The 19,497-nt window shown below is 39.0% G+C and overlaps 1 protein-coding gene across 1 annotated transcript; it reads right to left on the bottom strand.

Annotated features, from left to right (window-relative positions):
- Positions 1–156: 156 nt before the first annotated feature.
- On the bottom strand, positions 157–14,728 carry LOC135774491 (uncharacterized). The gene is made up of 16 exons (XM_073814782.1): positions 14,711–14,728; positions 12,103–12,130; positions 11,789–11,910; positions 11,006–11,038; positions 10,806–10,895; positions 9,807–9,878; positions 9,616–9,704; positions 4,370–4,472; positions 4,098–4,197; positions 3,955–4,007; positions 3,727–3,811; positions 2,934–3,593; positions 2,065–2,119; positions 1,779–1,969; positions 505–634; positions 157–411 (listed from the first exon to the last, which is right to left on the bottom strand). Exons 2-16 carry the CDS (start codon positions 12,107–12,109, stop codon positions 243–245), a joined length of 1,959 nt encoding a protein of 652 aa, XP_073670883.1. The 5' UTR covers positions 12,110–12,130; positions 14,711–14,728; the 3' UTR covers positions 157–242.
- Between the last annotated feature and the right edge of the window lie 4,769 nt (positions 14,729–19,497).

Genomic DNA, 19,497 nt, shown 5'->3' with positions numbered 1-19,497 from the left:
AAACAATCTGGGAAAAAATAACTGCTGGTTGCTAATTTCACATTTAATGTTTCTCAAAGGCATTATAAGCAGGCTAGTATGTGTATGTTTGTGTGTGTTAAGTATTTGTTGTACATATTTCTAGCATTTTAAATTGTAAAATAAAACACACAGATAATGTTTTGTATTTTTATTATACTTCTGGATTGTGTACATTAACATTTAAGCATTTGAACAATTCAACAATAAAGTGCAAAAAAGCCTTACTTATCTGTTGAGTCTTTTGATTTTAGTGCTCTCATTTTCTCTTTAAGGCATGAATCAATTAATGAAAAGGTCCCTTTTATAACAGCAGGCCCAAGACCATGTGTTGCCAGATCATATGTTTCCCAATTAGACTCTAAAGCATTCTGTACAGCTTTCAATGTCTTCCTGCAAGTGAAAATTCCAAAAGCCATTTAGTTTAGGATAATTTAATAATTCAGGTTATGTCAAGTTTGGTATGTTATTTTATTACTAGATTACCTGCATTCTTCTGTTTTGGCCATGGCTGTATGTAAATTCCCCTCTTCCAACAAGGCTTGAGCCACCTTTTTCTGGGGAATGAATTTTGCTGCCAAGTATGTTAAATCACCAGCCAGATCGCTGCATTCATCTAAAATACAGTAATTAGACACAATGTAAATATTTGAAATGATGTCTAATTTGCACACAATACATTAAGTAAAGATCAAGTGTGCAAATATTTTCTGGTTGTGAATTCTGCTTATACAAACATGTCATGGTTAAAGTAACAGATCAGGGGCCTGTTTCAGTAAGGTGGTTCAACAATTCAGAGTTTTGGGTACAGAACAGCTGATCTGAGTTAGTTCAATCGACTCAAAGTAGTTTGACTCAGAGTTAAAGGGATACTCCATCATTTTGTCATATTAAACTGTTATCACCTTTACTAAGAAGAGTTGATACATATACCTCTATCATCTTAGTGGGTGCACGCAAGCGCTGTGGCGTGCGGCGACACTTTGGTAGCACTTAGCTTAGCCCAGTTCATTCAATGATACCAAACAGAGATGAAGCTAGAAGTAACCAAACACATCAAAGTTTTCCCTATTTAAAACAAGTATATAAACGAGTTATACAATCAAATATGATGGCACAAAATAAAACATGGCGCTTTTAAAAGCAAGTTAAAAGGGTAACTATAATGTATGGCGGAATAGCACTTTTGGGAGTACTTCGACTCGCCTGAAAAATCCGCTCCAAGAGGAGAGTGTTACTGCGCCGAGTCGAAGTACTCCCAAAAGTGCTATTCCGCCATACATTATAGTACATTTCTAACTTCATCACTGTTTGATACCCTTGAATGAACTGGGCTAAGCTAAGTGATACCAAAGTGTCGCAGCACGCCACAGCGCTTACGTGCACGCACTAAGAAGATAGAGGTATGTATAGACTCTTCTTAGTTAAGGTAATAACATAGTTTAATTTGACAAACGATGGAGTATCGCTTAAAGTGCGTGCGCCACGACTATGAAAAGCTATCATCAATGGAGCTCAGATTTTACAATTCACCATGGGAATGGCACATGAAAGAAGTCTGGCTACTTTTCACTAGTGCAACTGGAATTGCTGCTGCAAGTTTACAGCAACTATGAGCATACATAAAAAAATAACAATAACATGTTGCTAGGACACATATTAGAACTTCTAGATCTGAATTACGAGTTAAAACCACAAAACAAGGATACAGGTGTCAGTATGGCCTTTAATAATTACTAAGACTGCTAGTCTGTTTTTACCTTCACAAAGTTTTGAGCACTGTGAAGTTAACTTTGTGCGCTTTGAGGGCGTCACCTCCAACTCCACCAACTTCTCTGTAATTTTCTGTTTTTGGCCCTTGGCCTTCCGTAGGTAGGCCACTACTGTGTTTGCGGAGTAGCATTCTGGTAGGGAGCATCTCCTTTGCAGTTCTTCTGATGTAACCAGGTATCTGAAACATTAAATTACATAGATTATAATTGAATAGGTTTAAAATGTAATCTTTAAAAAAACATCTTTAGATGTGTCTACCTATAAAAAGTCTACCTTTTTGCTTGGTTAAAGTCCGAAACCTTCAAAACACTTTCCACCAGAAATCCCCCTGGAAGGACAGAAAAAAGAATAGTAAAAGTATGCAATGGAAACTAAAGGTAGGCTACTATAAAAATAATATGTTCCTTATTCTTCATCCTGATTTATTTGACCCCTTCTTACAGACCATTTACCAGTATTTTTATTTTGTGACCTAGCAAAAACACAGCTACATTTTTTTTTGTGATTTACTGTGTTAAGTAAGGAATAATTAACAACGGGAGATTGAATAATAATAAAAATGATGCACACCCAAGGTGGTAATTCAGCACAGCTTAACATTGGTTTCATTCCTAACCCTTCAACACAAGATTTAGATTTACAGTATAGATGTATCTGTTTTTCCTGAAGATTGTTAAGATGGATGAGGATTCATTAAGTGCTGGGCAGAAAGTGAATGACAGTGCAGTATTATGGCTACAGTGTGTTTTAAATATTTCATTGCTTTCTTTAAAATGTCTCAAAGTCATGACTGTTTACAACACACTTGGCATCACATTCGTGATTTAATCTAAAATTACACTTTTCGTATCAATCCACAATCATAATTAAAGCACTTTAATTGAGCGTGACCAGCGCAGCAAAAATAAAGCCGACACCAAAACGATCGCAGTACTACTGCTTCAGTGACGCTCCTGCTACGCGAAGACGTGCTGCTCACACATGCGGTGTTTAAGATATTTGACAAGTTAGGTGTGGTTTACAGAAAAATAATCAACATCCATGGAACATTTTTCAGCCAATCAGAATAAAGGATTCAACAGGATTTCCACAAACCTTTAAGGAAATTGTTCATTTGTCAAAGTTTCAACTTAGAACTTTACCTGTCTTATCTTGGATTTGCCCTGTGCTATTTTTTCCCTCAACTCCTGCACTCTGTCTTATGCTGTCTTGTTCCTCAAGTCCAGTGGTGTTGGGAAAACTTTCTCCTGTGCTGTGTTGTCCCTCATTTCTGGTGTTGGGGTTACTTTCTTCTGTGCTGTCTTGTCCCTCATTTCTGGTGTTGGGGTTACTTTCTCCTGTGGTGTCTTGTCTCTCATTTCTGGTGTTGGGGTTACTTTCTCCCGTGCTGTCTTGTCCATCATTTCTGGTGTTGGGGTTACTTTCTCCTGTGCTGTCTTGTCCATCATTTCTGGTGTTGGGGTTACTTTCTCCTGTGCTGTCTTGTCCCTCATTTCTGGTGTTGGGGTTACTTTCTCCTGTGCTGTCTTGTCCCTCATTTCTGGTGTTTGAGTTACTTTCTCCTGTGCTGTCTTGTCCCTCATTTCTGGTGTTTGAGTTACGTTCTCCTGTGGTGTCTTGTCCCTCATTTTTGGTGTTGGGGTTACTTACTCCTGAGCTGTCTTGTCCCTCATGTCTAGAGTTTGTGTTGCTTTCTCCTAAGCTATGTTGTTCCTCCGGTCTTGTGTTCTTTGGGTTGCTTTGTCCTGAGCTGTCTTGCCCTTCGATTCTGGTTCTGTTTGGGATAATTTCTCCTGCGCTGTCTTCTCAAAGAATTTGTTTATTAGTAAGAATTTTACAATCCATTAATCTCTCAGGATGTAAAATGCATCTATGCAAAATAAAAGGTTTACTTGATAATGTTGCAAAAGGGTAAGTTGTTCATAATTTAACTACCTTTGCAAAAAATGCACCTGGCATCCTCTTGATTTCCAGGTAGACATTTTGTATGAATACGTACTGAACAAGTTGAACATTTTTCCTATAAAGATCATTTCCATAAAAATGGTTAAATCAAGATTTCCCTAACTGAATCAAATGCTTCAAAAACACACAAGGCAGAAACAAACAAATACAAAACTTGATTACTTTTTTCTAAATTAAAATGTCATTTACATCACTTACCTGGATCTTTCTAGATGCCATCCTGTGACAAATACCACAAATACCAGACCTATCTAAAGTAACAGGACACACGCTAGCTGTGATAATACTCTTTCAACATGATCTAACCAATAAGAAACTCTAAATATGTGCATGGAACTTACCAAGTGAACTGAATAGAAATATCCCCAGTCGTTCTCTCTCCTGCAGTACAGGCGAGCATGCAAGATAGCCCCTTGTGTCACCTAAAAAAGCCTCAGCAAACTTCAGAAGTTCCAAAAAAAAAAGAAAACATAATAGCAACAAAAGTACATAAGCTTAGCTCAACTTCTAAAACAAGCTTCACTTATTTATTAGGGTACGAACAATTAAGAACAGTGTTGTAATTCTTAAAACATTTGTTGTATCTGTAGCTGTTGTTAAAATTTTTTTTTACCACTGCTGTAAAAACGCCACATGAAATAGTGTCATTCTGAAGGGTATGGTTCCTCTTTGTTCTTTTCCACGGTCCCCGGTAGCCTTTTGATGCAGCAAATATGCTAAAATGTAAGTCACAGTAAGTTAAAATATGTTAAGTTGACATTCCATAGCAAAGGTTTATGTAGATATAGATACAGCGGGGAAAATAAATATTTGACACATCAGCATTTTTTTCAATAAGGGTATTTCTAAGTAGCCTGGTCCAACCAGACTCTCGTACATTCATTTCATTTGTACAGAGAGTCTGGCCACGTTCCATTGCAAAGCGTTACTTCCGTTAAGGAGGGTCCTCTGTTGAAGTTTAAAACTATTGGATCTGCCCAGAGTCACTCAGGATCTGCCATAGCCAATCGCTAACGTGTGATCGTGACGTATATCATGCGCCGAAACCGACCGGAAACAACAAGCCAGAATGATCAGACCAACAAAACTTAGCAAACATTGTTCTTGCTCCGGCTTTAACTTCTGTATATTCGGCAGTTTTGCATCAATGGACTGAATAGCTTTTCTCATGTCTTTCTCCGCTGCCATTACTGAACTACAACTGACGCACAACCTCAACGTCATTGTTCTTAGCCACTCCCCTCTGTTCGCTGATTGGACCTGCAGATTTTTGCAGGAGAAAATGAAACTCTACACAGCAGTCCCAGACGTACTTCTGAAGCTAAATGAAAATTAAGCGGAAGCACGTAGGAGGGCGGAGCCAAACTAATTTTTAAGTGGGCTATTGACACAAAATTTCCACCAGATGTAGCCATCAAGCCAAATATTGAATTCATACAAGAAATCAGAACATTTAAGTATACAAGTTGATTCAAAATAAATGAAATGACACAGGGAATAAGTGTTGAACACGAAGAGAACAAGGTGCAAAATGGCATAGAAAGTCAGGAGATCACCTGAAATATGCCAGTACTGAGAGAGAAAACCTGCCCCCAAACAGTACTAACTGATATCAGCTGCTTTAGTCCTAACTGATGGCCTATAAAGGCTTCTCATTACCCAGGAGGTAGAGCCCTGCAAGCCCGTCGGGGCCCGACAGGCTAAGCCTATTTGGGCCGGGCTCGGGCCGTTTTTTTTTTTACAGACCGGACTCGGGTCGGGCTTATTTTAGCGTCTCTCCTCATTGTGTGTGTGTGTGTTTGCGTGTGTAGCAGAGACAGCGCGCATCTGAGGCTATGTTTACATTAATGTTCCTTTAAAACCTTGCTTTTGCTATGTTACGCCTTTGATTTACACATCACCCGTTTCGACCCTCATAAACGGATTTGTTTGCAAAAACTGCAGACCCTGTTTAGTTTGAGTGTAAATAAACGTAGATGGAATCTTATGTAAACGAACAGCTCATGTTAATGTGACAGCACATCATTTTCAAAGTAAAAATTATTTTTATTCAGGTAATGGTTTGCAACGGAGGTTTTGCCAAAAATAGTAAACATCTACCAACCAGCTATTATAAACGCTATCAGATTGTTTTATGTATCCTTATAGATAATGTCTGTTTTATATTTATGTTTGAGTATTGTTGGGTTTGAATATTCTTGTGTTGTTTATGTTTTGTTTAAATTTAGTTAGCTTATTACGAAAGATAGACCGTTATTTTAAACGCCATATAGGGCGTTGTTGTAAAAGTCAATTTAAATGGAGAATTGTAATGGGTCAGACATTATTTTCTAGTTTAATTTAAGTTTTTCTTGCTACTTGAAAATGAATTTCGTTTCATATAATTTGTCTCTAAATTTTAATGGATGTTTTGTTGATAAGTTTTGTGAATATAAATTAATAAAAACAAAAAATCAATGTCATATTAATATTTAATGCTTGTTTAGCCGATTGCGCTTTTTGCTATTTATGCGTTGCTAGCGGAGGACGTGCACGGACCTCACACACTTTTAAAAATTAACGTCATACTAATTTTTATTAATTCTGTAAGGGGTCCAAATAATGACCCCATCCATCCGTTTGGCCCAACGACGGAATCCAAACGGCATGGCCGGTTTATAGCGCATTCGGTCTTTTCCGGTGCTTCCGGTTTTAACATTACGCAACTTAATATCTGACTCCAAAGATATGAAACGTATTGTAATATGAATCAAATTGATATAAATATAGAATTTGGACAAACATTTGATCATTCCATTTACTCATGTTAACATTGAACTCATTCATTTCGATTACCAATATCATATCAGCCCACATCGGCCGTTGTGCGGGTTCTGAAACATAAACTTAACCACACCAGAGGTCCTGACTTATATAGCCCACGTATATTAATCACAAATATACCCAACTTAGTTAGGGTTAAATAGTTAAACTTAACCGCACCAGAGGTCCTGACTTATATAGCCCACGTATATTAATCACAAATATACCCAACTTAGTTAGGGTTAAATAGTTAAACTTAACCGCACCAGAGGTCCTGACTTATATAGCCCTCGAATAATCATTACAATTACCCACAACTTAGTTAGGGTTAAATAATTAGTCTATCCGTGTAACCAGAGGAAATGGTTGAAGCAACTGCCCCATGCTGGCGTGCCCTTAATTATCATTAGAAAATATTATGCAACCCAGCCAACTATATCCAACTTAATACAGAACTCAAAACTATGATTATAGTAGAGATACTGATCAGAGGTCCTGACTTATCATCTGATAGTCCACATATAGTAAAGTAATGGCTGAACCTCTAGTTCAACGGTATAGACAATTAGCATGAATTTATACCCCGGTTATAGATTTATGGTGACAAAGGATAATACTTACTGTAACTTAGAAGAGTCAATGATACAGAGCAAATTAGAATGAATACAAATGTAACAATTTATTAACCAGGTAGGTAGCACATAATTCAGAAGCCAATTTACATTCCAATTCAAATACGAAACAAACGAAAAACCATTGCATACCTGGTAAGGAGATGAAAGATCTGGTTACAGATTCCTCAACATAAAATAAAAATACATGATGCTGTGCCAGGACAGCATCATGGGGGTGTATTTCTAGATATAGAAAATCCCGCCTAAATCTTGTACACATCTCCTTAAATAACCAGAGAACAAAGCATATAGGAATTTGGTACTGATTGGTTGTTGTAAAACTAAGGGCTGTCCTTAATCTGTATACAGTGGGTGATTGGTTTATGCTTGGAATGGGAGGTGTCTATTAACATTGAATGAAGTTTCACATATACTTTAACATTGTATTCTGTTGTTATATGGGTGAGACCATTGTAACCACTTGCAATGAGATATTTCAATGAAAAACAAATAAGATACAGATTTTAGATTCTTTGTGCATGTAGCATTTCATATACAGTTTGCTTTGAGACAATAAGAATACAAATGTATGACACCCTAAAGGTGTGTCTTTGAAACCCAAATGTTTCTCAGTGGGAAGTCCACTGTGAATCGTAGAGAGTTGCTTTCCCGAGCACTCACGTTGCCCCCATGCAGTATCCTTTGGGGAGGTGCTATATTTATTCAGGAAATTGTCTTACAATTCATTGCACACTGAACAGCAACAGGTAAGGGAAGATAAGTTATTTGGTGTTTTTCTGAAGAATACAGTCAGTTTGTACAAACATTTTTAAAATGGACTATAAGATCATAAATATGAACTGTGAACAATTAACTATTATAACTCCCTACATTAAAGCAATAAGCATTTCTGTAGGCTAAAGCTATACTTCACCTCTTATTATGTTTGAGAAGGCGTGTCCAAGAGAGAGAGAGCGCGCGCATCAAAGAGCGCGTGCGTCAGAGAGAGCTTAAAAGTGATTGATATTGGTCTCGGGTCAGGTTGGGTTGGGCTGAAAAAATTGCAGACATTGTCGGGCTGGGGTAGGGTCGGCTTGAACACTTCGGGCCAGGGCCGGGTTAGGGCTGGAGTTTTTGGCCCGTGCAGGGCTCTACCAGGAGGCACACAGGAAAGACTTTATGATGGGGAAAAGCAATGAACTCTCTCAAGATCTTCGTAATCTTAAATTGAAAAGCATTTTAATGGGAATGGTAATAGGCGCATTTCCAGAATGCTGAATGTTCCTGTGACCACTGTGGGGGCCATTATCCGGAAATAGAAAGAGCATCAGTTCACAATAAACCGGCCACGATCAGGTGCTCTACTTAAGATCCCTGTCTGAGGAGTCCAAAGAATAATCTGGAGAGTTCTCCAAGAGCCAAGAACCACTCCTTGCATTAGTAGGTACTGTTGTTTAAAAGAAAAGTATAAGCAATGCACTGAACCGCCACAGCATCCATGCACGCTCACCACGCAAGACTCCATTGCTGAACAAAAAGCATGCTGAGGCTCAGTTAAAGTTTGTGAAAGAGCATCTGGAGAAGCCTGTGGATTATTGGGAGACTATATAGTCAGATGAAAGCAAAATGTAACTTTTTGGCAGTCATTCTACACACCCTGTTTGGAGAAGAAATGGCACTGCCCACCACCCCAAGGACACTATCCCAACAGTTAAGTTTGGGGGTGGAAGCATCATGGTTCGGGGCTGCTTTTCAGCAAGGGGTTCTGGCAGACTTCATATTATTAATGGCATGATGAATGGAGAAATGTACCGGGACATTCTGGACAAAAATCTGCTGCCATCTACCAGAAAGCTGAAAATGAAAAGAGGGTGGACATTTCAGTGTGATCCCATGATCACAATGATCCCAAACACAAGGTCAAGGAAAGAATGAACTGGTTTCAAAGAAAGAAAATCAAATCCCATAGAAAATCTATGGAGAGAACTGAAGATCAAAGTTCATAAAAGAAGCCCAATGAACCTTCAAGATTTAAAGAGCATTTGTGTGGAAGAATGGGCCAGAAACACTCCTGAGCAATGCAGACGACTGGTCTCTCCATACAAGATGTGTCTAGAAGCTGTAATCACCGATAAAGGCTTTTCTACAAAGTATTAAATAAAGTGTGTTCAATAATTATTCCCTGGGTCATTTCACATTATTTATTTGGACTCAACTTCTATAATTACATTTTCTGATTTCTTTTTATGAATTCAATATTTGGCTTGATGGGTACATCTGGGAAAATTTTGTGTCAATAGCTCACTTAGAAATCCCCTTAATGATAAAAATGCTGATGTGTCAAATACTTATTTTCAGATGGATAGATGGATGGATGGATGGATGGATGGATGGATGGATGGATGGATGGATGGATGGATGGATGGAATATTTTTAGTTGTACCTCCAATTTTCTGCTAATTTGTAGTACTGTTCATCTTCTTCCCCCAGTGAATTTAAGTAAGTAATAGTATGATCAACAATACTGCAGTGCTAGAAAAATATATTATATAAAAACAGCAAAATAGAAAACGGGGCCAATGTTTATTGTGCACATTACTACTCGCAGCAAAATCTCATTAATAAGTAACTTACAAAAAAGGTCCAGTGATTCCCACACTCCAGATAGGGACCGATGATCTCCTTTATGTTTTCAAAGATGTTCCTCTGAACAGGAGAGAAAATTAATTAATCTAAAGTATAACATATCAATAAAACAAGGGAATGAGACAAGCAAGTAATGTTTACCTAAACACTACAGGTCAGAAGTTTAGGATCACTCTAAAAAATGTTTTTAAATCTAAAGTTTTGTTTCAAAGTTTGAAATGACTTGTTGACAAAAATAGAGTCCAAAATACATGGACATTTCTTCAATTCTGTTCAAAAAGCTAGTATTTTTCATACAATTTACTCTCTTTAGCACTGTTTTCATTGTCCTAAAAACAGGCTGATGTCTTCCTTGTTCTATGAAGTCCCTCCTTCAAAAATACGTAATGAGTTCTGATTGTGTAGCTTGTTTAGTGTGTTGTGATTTGACAGCAGCTTAGCCAGAGCTGTTTGATCTTAGCTGGCGACTGACATATTCCTGTGGGCGGAGCTTAGTCAAAAGCTCCTATATTGACGTCATTCAACCGGGAAGTAGAGGGCTTTAGTCCAAACCGGCCTACACACTAAATAAACTTTGAAAAATGGGATCAGGAAAAACGGGACCTTTAAGAAGATTTATAGTTTCGGGCAGTCGTAGCCTAAGGGTTAAGTAGTCTGACCTCTCACTCAAAGGTCGCCGATTCGATTCCTAGTGACTGAGGTGCCCTTGCCTACTCCCAGTTGCTCCCTGAACACTGCAGTGATGGCGGCCCCATGTCTTGGTGTATGTGTGTTAACTATTTGCGGTGTAAGTGTTCCCATTTATTGTGGATGGGTTAAATGCAGATGTCACTTTCACAATTGTGATATTCCATTGTTTTGAGAGGTTTACTATAATGCTAAAATTTCTAAATGAAAAAAATGTAAATAAACTGAATAAATGATCCTAAACTTGCTTGGTTAACCCAGTTAGAACAGGGAATTAACTTTTGTAGGAGTAATTCTTACCTTGGTAAAGTAACGGCTCCTTGCTCTTGGTTTCCCTTCCAGAATATCAGTCAGGGTGTGGGTATTAATAGCCAGAACATCAGGTTGCCTCTAAATGATTAATAAATATTACATGATATTGATATTTATATTGAGTGCTAAAAATCTTTTAAACACACACACAGACACACACACACATCCAGTATTAATGTGTTAGTTACCATGCTGAACAGGTGAAACAAGGCATCCATGACCTGACAAAGAGCATTGATGAAAGAAAAAAAACTTAGGAAAAGTGGGAATGGCATTCCAATAAGGACAAGTTCGGTATTTTACACTTAAAGCCCTGTTTTCAGATTGTTTATTGACTGAAACTTGGACATATGCGGCTGCCAACAGGTTTTATCATAGTTTTTGCCAACTCCATTGACTTGTATTAGATGTGCTGTGAGGTATTACTCCACGCCGGGAACTTTGTTTCTATTCTTGCAATTGGCAATGGCAACCACCACCTGGGCTGGAGTGTCTATTATTCAAGCTCTAAGCGGAAGGATGTATGGGTGTGAAGCGTTTGGAAAAATAGGTCCACAAGTTAACAACGAATGGTAAAACAGCTGTTGGAAACCATCTTTTGCAGCGATTTTTGTGTGAGCATATCAGTGAACACCCTTGACCACAACTCGGTGAGTTTTACGTCTTTGTAAACAAAAGTTTAATGCATTTTTGGAAGTATTGTTCCAGTGCACCTATGCACCCATTGGAGAGGTGTGAGGTGAAACAACAAACACCCGAAAATTCTCGGGGCAGCCGCATATGTCGAAATTTCAGTCAAAACCGTTCTATTTCATCATAAACAATCTGAAAACAGGGCTTTAAGTGTAAAATACCGAGCTTGTCCTTTAAACACTAAAAAGTGTATCTGACAAGTATATCCAAAGTAACTTCCATGCATTAAAGTTTATTTTCATATAGAAACAGAAGTTATAAAACAATAGAAATTTTACCTCATCAGACACTTTGTTGTTGTCTATTAGTGATTCAAAACTTTTCACATAAAGTGGATAAGGACCAATTTGTCCAATTTTGGATTCTCTATGTAGTCCTTCTGACTTCATAATTTTTAAGACTGCATAAGTAAAAAATGGTGAAACAATATGCTCAACATATACATAAACAAAATGGTGAAACAATATGCTCAACATATACATAAACATACAGAACAGGTCTACTGTCATACATCAATTGGAAAGACATTTTTTATTGTGTAAATGGTATTCCATGAAAAGCACACCACATAATTAAAAAGTGTTATGCTTACCATTCATTTTTCTCCAAAAGAAATTCCCCTTGAAGAGAGGGCTATAAGTTGACATAATGACAATATATTAACACATCACAAATATTAACACAGGTGTTAAAAGTTCGTACTATAATTGGTACTTTGTTAATGAACAATTACAGAAGTTTGTCTTTGGCAGCTAAGAGCAATAACATAACACCACATCAGACGTTTAGATTAATAGAGCACAGTTTTCCTGCCCTAAGAGCAGCAACATAACCTAACGCCACAAACACCAGACATTCAGATTGATGATACAGCAGTTTTCCTGCCCTAAGAGCAGCAACATAACCTAACGCCATGAACACCAGACATTCAGATTAATACAGCACAGTTTTCCTACCCTAAGAGCAGCAACATAACCTAACGCCACAAACACCAGACATTCAGATTGATGATACAGCACAGTTTTCCTGCCCTAAGAGCAGCAACATAATCTAACGCCACTGACACCAGACATTCAGATTAATACAGCACAGTTTTCCTGCCCTAAGAGCAGCAACATAACCTAACGCCACTGACACCAGACGTTTAGATTAATACACCACAGTTTTCCTGCCCTAAGAGCAGCAACATAACCTAACGCCACCGACACCAGACGTTTAGATTAATACAGCACAGTTTTCCTGCCCTAAGAGCAGCAACATAACCTAACACCACAGACACCAGACATTCAGATTAATACAGCACAGTTTTCCTGCCCTATGAGCAGCAACATAACCTAACGCCACAAACACCAGACATTCAGATTAATACAGCACAGTTTTCCTGCCCTAAGAGCAGCAACATAATCTAACGCCACTGACACCAGACATTCAGATTAATACAGCACAGTTTTCATGCCCTAAGAGCAGCATCATAACCTAACGCCACCGACACCAGACGTTTAGATTAATACAGCACAGTTTTCCTGCCCTAAGAGCAGCAACATAACCTAACGCCACGGACACCAGACATTCAGATTGATACAGCACAGTTTTCCTGCCCTAAGAGCAGCAACATAACCTAACGCCACGGACACCAGACATTCAGATTGATGATACAGCACAGTTTTCCTGCCCTAAGAGCAGCAACATAACCTAACGCCACGAACACCAGACATTCAGATTGATGATACAGCACAGTTTTCCTGCCCTAAGAGCAGCAACATAACCTAATGCCATGGACACCAGACATTCAGATTAATACAGCACAGTTTTCCTGCCCTAAGAGCAGCAACATACCCTAACGCCACGAACACCAGACATTCAGATTGATGATACAGCACAGTTTTCCTGCCCTAAGAGCAGCAACATACCCTAACGCCACGAACACCAGACATTCAGATTAATACAGCACAGTTTTCCTGCCCTAAGAGCAGCAACATACCCTAACGCCACGAACACCAGACATTCAGATTAATACAGCACAGTTTTCCTGCCCTAAGAGCAGCAACATAACCTAAAGCCACGAACACCAGACATTCAGATTAATACAGCACAGTTTTCCTGCCCTAAGAGCAGCAACATAACCTAACGCCACGGACACCAGACATTCAGATTAATACAGCACAGTTTTCCTGCCCTAAGAGCAGCAACATACCCTAACGCCACGAACACCAGACATTCAGATTAATACAGCACAGTTTTCCTGCCCTAAGAGCAGCAACATACCCTAACGCCACGAACACCAGACATTCAGATTAATACAGCACAGTTTTCCTGCCCTAAGAGCAGCAACATAACCTAAAGCCACGAACACCAGACATTCAGATTAATACAGCACAGTTTTCCTGCCCTAAGAGCAGCAACATAACCTAACGCCACGGACACCAGACATTCAGATTAATACAGCACAGTTTTCCTGCCCTAAGAGCAGCAACATACCCTAACGCCACGAACACCAGACATTCAGATTAATACAGCACAGTTTTCCTGCCCTAAGAGCAGCAACATACCCTAACGCCACGAACACCAGACATTCAGATTAATACAGCACAGTTTTCCTGCCCTAAGAGCAGCAACATAACCTAAAGCCACGAACACCAGACATTCAGATTAATACAGCACAGTTTTCCTGCCCTAAGAGCAGCAACATAACCTAACGCCACGGACACCAGACATTCAGATTAATACAGCACAGTTTTCCTGCCCTAAGAGCAGCAACATAACCTAACGCCACCAAACATACCAGAAGCTGTGATTAATACAAGCAAAATAGTGGCTCTGCAGCAACTTACTTTTAAACACCCCACAGATCATGTATTTAGTCAGTTTTCTGACACAAAAACATTGATTAAAAGTTTTAGATCAACGCTCGACATCCAAGTTGGTGCTAAATAAGATAATGCTAACATGCTAACGACTGTTAGCTCACTATTTATGTATTTTTTACTTAAATTATCTCAGAATGTCAAATCAAGGGTACCAAATAAAACAATTGTTCCTTTGAAGAATGTGTAATCATGTCTTTTTACACGTCTTTTTGGTGCTAAATAAGATAATGCTAACGTGCTACCGACTGTTAGCTTACTATTTATGTAATTTTTACTTAACTTATCTCAAAATATCAAATCAAGGTTACCAAATACATAAATAAAAAATCTTACCTTTTGAAAAATGTATACGGTAATCACGTAATCCTCTCACTCCAGTGCTGCTAACTGACGCTCACTCAAAAATGCGCTTTTTTCGAATGTTGAACCCGCCTCCTCTGCATTTTCATTGGTCATTTTTATGAACCAATCATATTTCTTTCTGCCCTGAGAACATGTTTGTGTAAGGAAAACTCCCATGTGCTTTTCCTATGTACGGTTCATATGGCTGCCATAGACTCCCATTGGGGAAAAATAATAATAATAATAATAATAATAATAATAATAATAATACTAACAATTACAATAGGTGTCTCAGCACCTTCGGTGCTTGACCCCTAAATATAGCTGCAAGCAGCAACACGGGGTCAAGCACCTTCGGCGCAATGCACACACAGCACAGCAAGCACACAAAGCACAGCAAGTTCACAATGCACAGCAAGCACACAAAGCACAGCAATTACACAAATCACAGCAGGCACACAAAGCACAGCAAGCTCACAAAGCACAGCAAGCACACAAAGCACAGCAAGCACACAAAGCACAGCAAGCACACAAAGCACAGCAAGCTCACAATGCACAGCAAGCACACAAAGCACAGCAAGCTCACAATGCACAGCAAGCACACAAAGCACAGCAAGCTCACAAAGCACAGCAAGCTCACAAAGCACAGCAAGCACACAAAGCACAGCAAGCACGCAAAGCACAGCAAGCACACAAAGCACAGTAATCTCACAAAGCACAGCAAACTCACAAAGCACAGCAAGCACACAAAGCACAGCAAGCTCACAAAGCACAGCAAGCTCACAAAGCACAGCAAACTCACAAAGCACAGCAAGCACACAAAGCACAGCAAGCTCACAAAGCACAGCAAGCTCACAAAGCACAGCAAACTCACAAAGCACAGCAAGCTCACAAAGCACAGCAAGCTCACAAAGCACAGCAAGCACACAAAGCACACAAGCTCACAAAGCACAGCAAGCTCACAAAGCACAACCAGCACACAAAGCACAGCAAACTCCCAAAGCACAGCAAGCACACAAAGCACACAAAGCACAGAAAGCACAGCAAGAACCACCACAATGCAGAGCAACAACAGCAAACATGGAAAAATAGAACACATTTGAACTACAGACAGGTTGAGAAAAACTGATGAGGAAGAACAAAATACCTGACTCAGGTGGGATTCAAACCCAGGAACTCAGAATCTCAATACATATGATTAATTTGATGCGCCACTCAGATGACACAGCTCATGAGGCAGCAGAAAAGAGATTAGAAAGCTACAAGGATTAACATATGTCAAATTAGTTTATAAACCCTAGGTGGCGCTGTATTCTGACTTCTCAGGTACCTTCAGGATATCATGTCAAAGCTCCTTATCAATTTTTGCGCAGATAGGTCCAATAGTTCAAAAAATATAACAATTTATGTCAAATTTCAAAATGGCGGACAGGCGGTTCAGTCAAACCTGGCATAATACACATTGACAGATGCGGCATGAGGCAAGGTATCCATAGACAGCAAGTTCATAATTTTCTGACAAACAGTTCAGTAGTTATGGGCAAAAATATCATTTTTTTCAATCTCATGACCCATAGGTGGCGCTGTCACCAAATTTGGCATGGACCCCAGGTTCATGGTCAACATTAAGTGTACCAAATTTTATTTCAATTGATCAAAGAATGACCGAGCTACAGCTTCAGAACCATTTTTGCGTCAACCTTGTTAAGTTTGTGCATTTATTACTTTTGAACAAAAATAATTATAAAAATTCTGTTCAGTCATTTCTGTGCGGATCACTCCAAAGATCATCTGTGCCAAATCTCATAAGAATTGAACCACGTTTGAAGAAGGAGTAGCGAAAAAACGAAATACTGTACATTTCAAAATGGCCACTACTGTAATGGGTGGAGTCTTACTGTAAAGTATCAAATTCAATAAGCGGGATGAGAGCAATCAGGTGTACTAAGTAGAATTTTCATAGATCAAATGGTTCACCAGTTATAACAGTTTGAACATTGAATTTTTGGACTACTGGTGGCGCTATAGAGTTACTGCTAAAGACCCCATTTTTGGTCACATGACTATTTATGACCACCTCTACAACTGTGCCAAATTTCATCATTTTCCTATGTACGGTTCATAGGGCTGCCATTGACTCCCATTGGGGAAAAATAATAATAATAATAATAAATATAGCTGCAAGCAGCAATTGCGGGGTCAAGCACCTTCAGCGCAATGAGCACCCAAAGCACAGCAAAAACCACACGACGCAGCAAATGCGCAAAGCGCAGAAAGCGCGCAATACAGAGCCCGAACCCGAAGCAAAGCAAATGCAGAGCAGAACCACTGCAGTGCGGAGCAACAACAGTAAAGATGGCAAAAATATAACACGTGTAGAAAACCAGACAGGTCGAGAAGAACGTGTTAAAGGGAACACAAAAGGAAATCTCAATAAGTGAAAGTAAGAGCTGGGATTCGAACCCATGACCTCAGGTTCCCAAAGCAACGCACTAACCGCATGCGCCACTGAGTAAACGATTAAACCACTGAGTTGGTGTGTCCAAGCTATAGAATAGAGATTTAGAGCTGTAAACATTGATATCCAGCAATTACCAAACGTGCAGAAATGACAACAGAGAGCACAAATTACTGAAATACAATGTATTGTATGAAAATCACAAAACTTAAGTGAGAAAAAAAGTTAAGACAAAAATCACTGCACATGGGATTCGAACCCATGAACTCGGGTTCCCAAAGCACAGCAGTTACCGCATGCGCCACTGAGTAAACGATTAAACCACTGAGTTGGTGTGTCCAAGCTATAGAATAGAGATTTAGAGCTGTAAACATTGATATCCAGCAATTACCAAACGTGCAGAAATGACAACAGAGAGCACAAATAACTGAAATACAATGTATAGTATGAAAATCACAAAACTTAAGTGAGAAAAAAGTTAAGACAAAATATCACAGCCCATGGGATTCAAACCCATGACCTCAGAATCTCATTGCGTGTGGTTAACCAGATGCGCAACTCAGTTAACACAGCTCAAAGGGCAGCAAAAAACAGCTTAGGTGCTGCAAGGATTGACATATGCCAATCAAGACAGATGCAGAACTGACAGTGCAGAGCAGAACTAACAGAAATACAATGTATATGATAATCAAAAAGCTCAAGTGAGATTGAAGACAAGAAGATCATTCTGTATAGTAATGCTATACAATGTAATATACAGTCACATTAATTTACTATGACAAATAGACAACGTCACAGGCACGGTCAACTTTGGAGTGGTATTTCTAAGAAAAAGAAAACAGAATATCAAAAATCTGTTCAGTCATTTCTGTGCGGATTGCTCCAAACATTATACGAGCAGTACCTGGCATAAAATAAACAAAATTTGTAAAAAGAGTAGCGAAAAAATCATCTACCATATGCTTTACAATAACACATGAACAGAATGTTGGAAAATGACAAACGAGGTATCGTTGCAATCGGCATAAACCAGTGAATACAATTTCACAAAGAAATTAATATCAGACAAAGTATTCAGAAGTTAAAAGCAGATCCATAAGAACTGTTATAGTTTATAACCCCTAGGTGGCGCTATACTCTGACTTCCAAGGTACCTTCAAGACATCATGCTGAATCTCCCTACTGATTTTTGCACGGATATGTCCAATAGTTCAAAAGATATAACAATTTATGACAAATTTCAAAATGTCGGACAGATGTGTGTGGTCAAACCCGGCATAATACACATCCACAGATGCGGCATGAGGTAAGCAATCCATAGACATCAAGATCATAATTTTCTGACAAACAGTTCAGAAGTTATGGGCAAAAATAGCCTATTTTATTATCTCATGACCCATAGGTGGCGCTGCCACCAAATTTGGCATGGACCCCAAGTTCATGGTCCACATGAAGTGTACCAAATTTCATTTCAATTGATCAAAGAATGACTGAGCTACAGCTTCAGAACCATTTTTGCGTCAACCTCGTTAAGTTTGCGCATTTATTACTTTTGAACAAAGATAAATATCAAAATTCTGTTTAGTCATTTCTGTGCGGCTTACTCCAAAGATCATCTGTGCCAAATCTCATAAGAATTGAACAACATTTGAAGGAGGAGTAGGGAAAAAATGGAATACTGTACATTTCAAAATGGCCGCTACTGTAATGGGTGGAGTTTTACTGTAAGGTATTAAAAGCAACAAGCATGAGGAGAGAAATCACGTGTACTAAGTAGAATTTTCATAGATCAAGCGGATCAGAAGTTATAACCCTTTGAACATTGAATTTTTGCACTGCTGGTGGCGCTATAGAGTTAGTACTAGAGACCCCATTTTTGGTCACATGACTTTTTAAGACCACCACTACAACTGTGCCAAATTTCATCATTTTCCTATGTACGGTTCATAGGGCTGCCATAGACGCCTATGGCTAAGAAGAAGAAGAAGAAGCAGAATAATAATAATAATAATAATACTAACAAATATAGCTGCAAGCAGCAATTCGGGGCCAAGCACCTTTAGCGCAATGAGCACCCAAAGCACAGCAAGCAACATAGAAGGTATCAATAACCCAATGCTCACTGACCACCCAAGAGGCATCAAGAACACAAAGCGCAGTAAGTACCCAAAGCGTTGCAATGACAGAGCAGAACCACGGCAGTGCAGAGCAGCAACAGAAAACATGGCAAAAATAGAACATATGTGAACTACAGACAGGTCAAGAAGAATAGGTGGGAAAGAACAAAACTTTAATAGAAGAAACTAACACCTGCTTCAGG

This window comes from Paramisgurnus dabryanus, chromosome 5 (genome assembly GCF_030506205.2).
Source record: "Paramisgurnus dabryanus chromosome 5, PD_genome_1.1, whole genome shotgun sequence".
In the NCBI taxonomy this organism is placed as follows: Eukaryota; Metazoa; Chordata; class Actinopteri; order Cypriniformes; family Cobitidae; genus Paramisgurnus; species Paramisgurnus dabryanus.
This window is presented reverse-complemented; position numbering and strand designations above follow the sequence as displayed.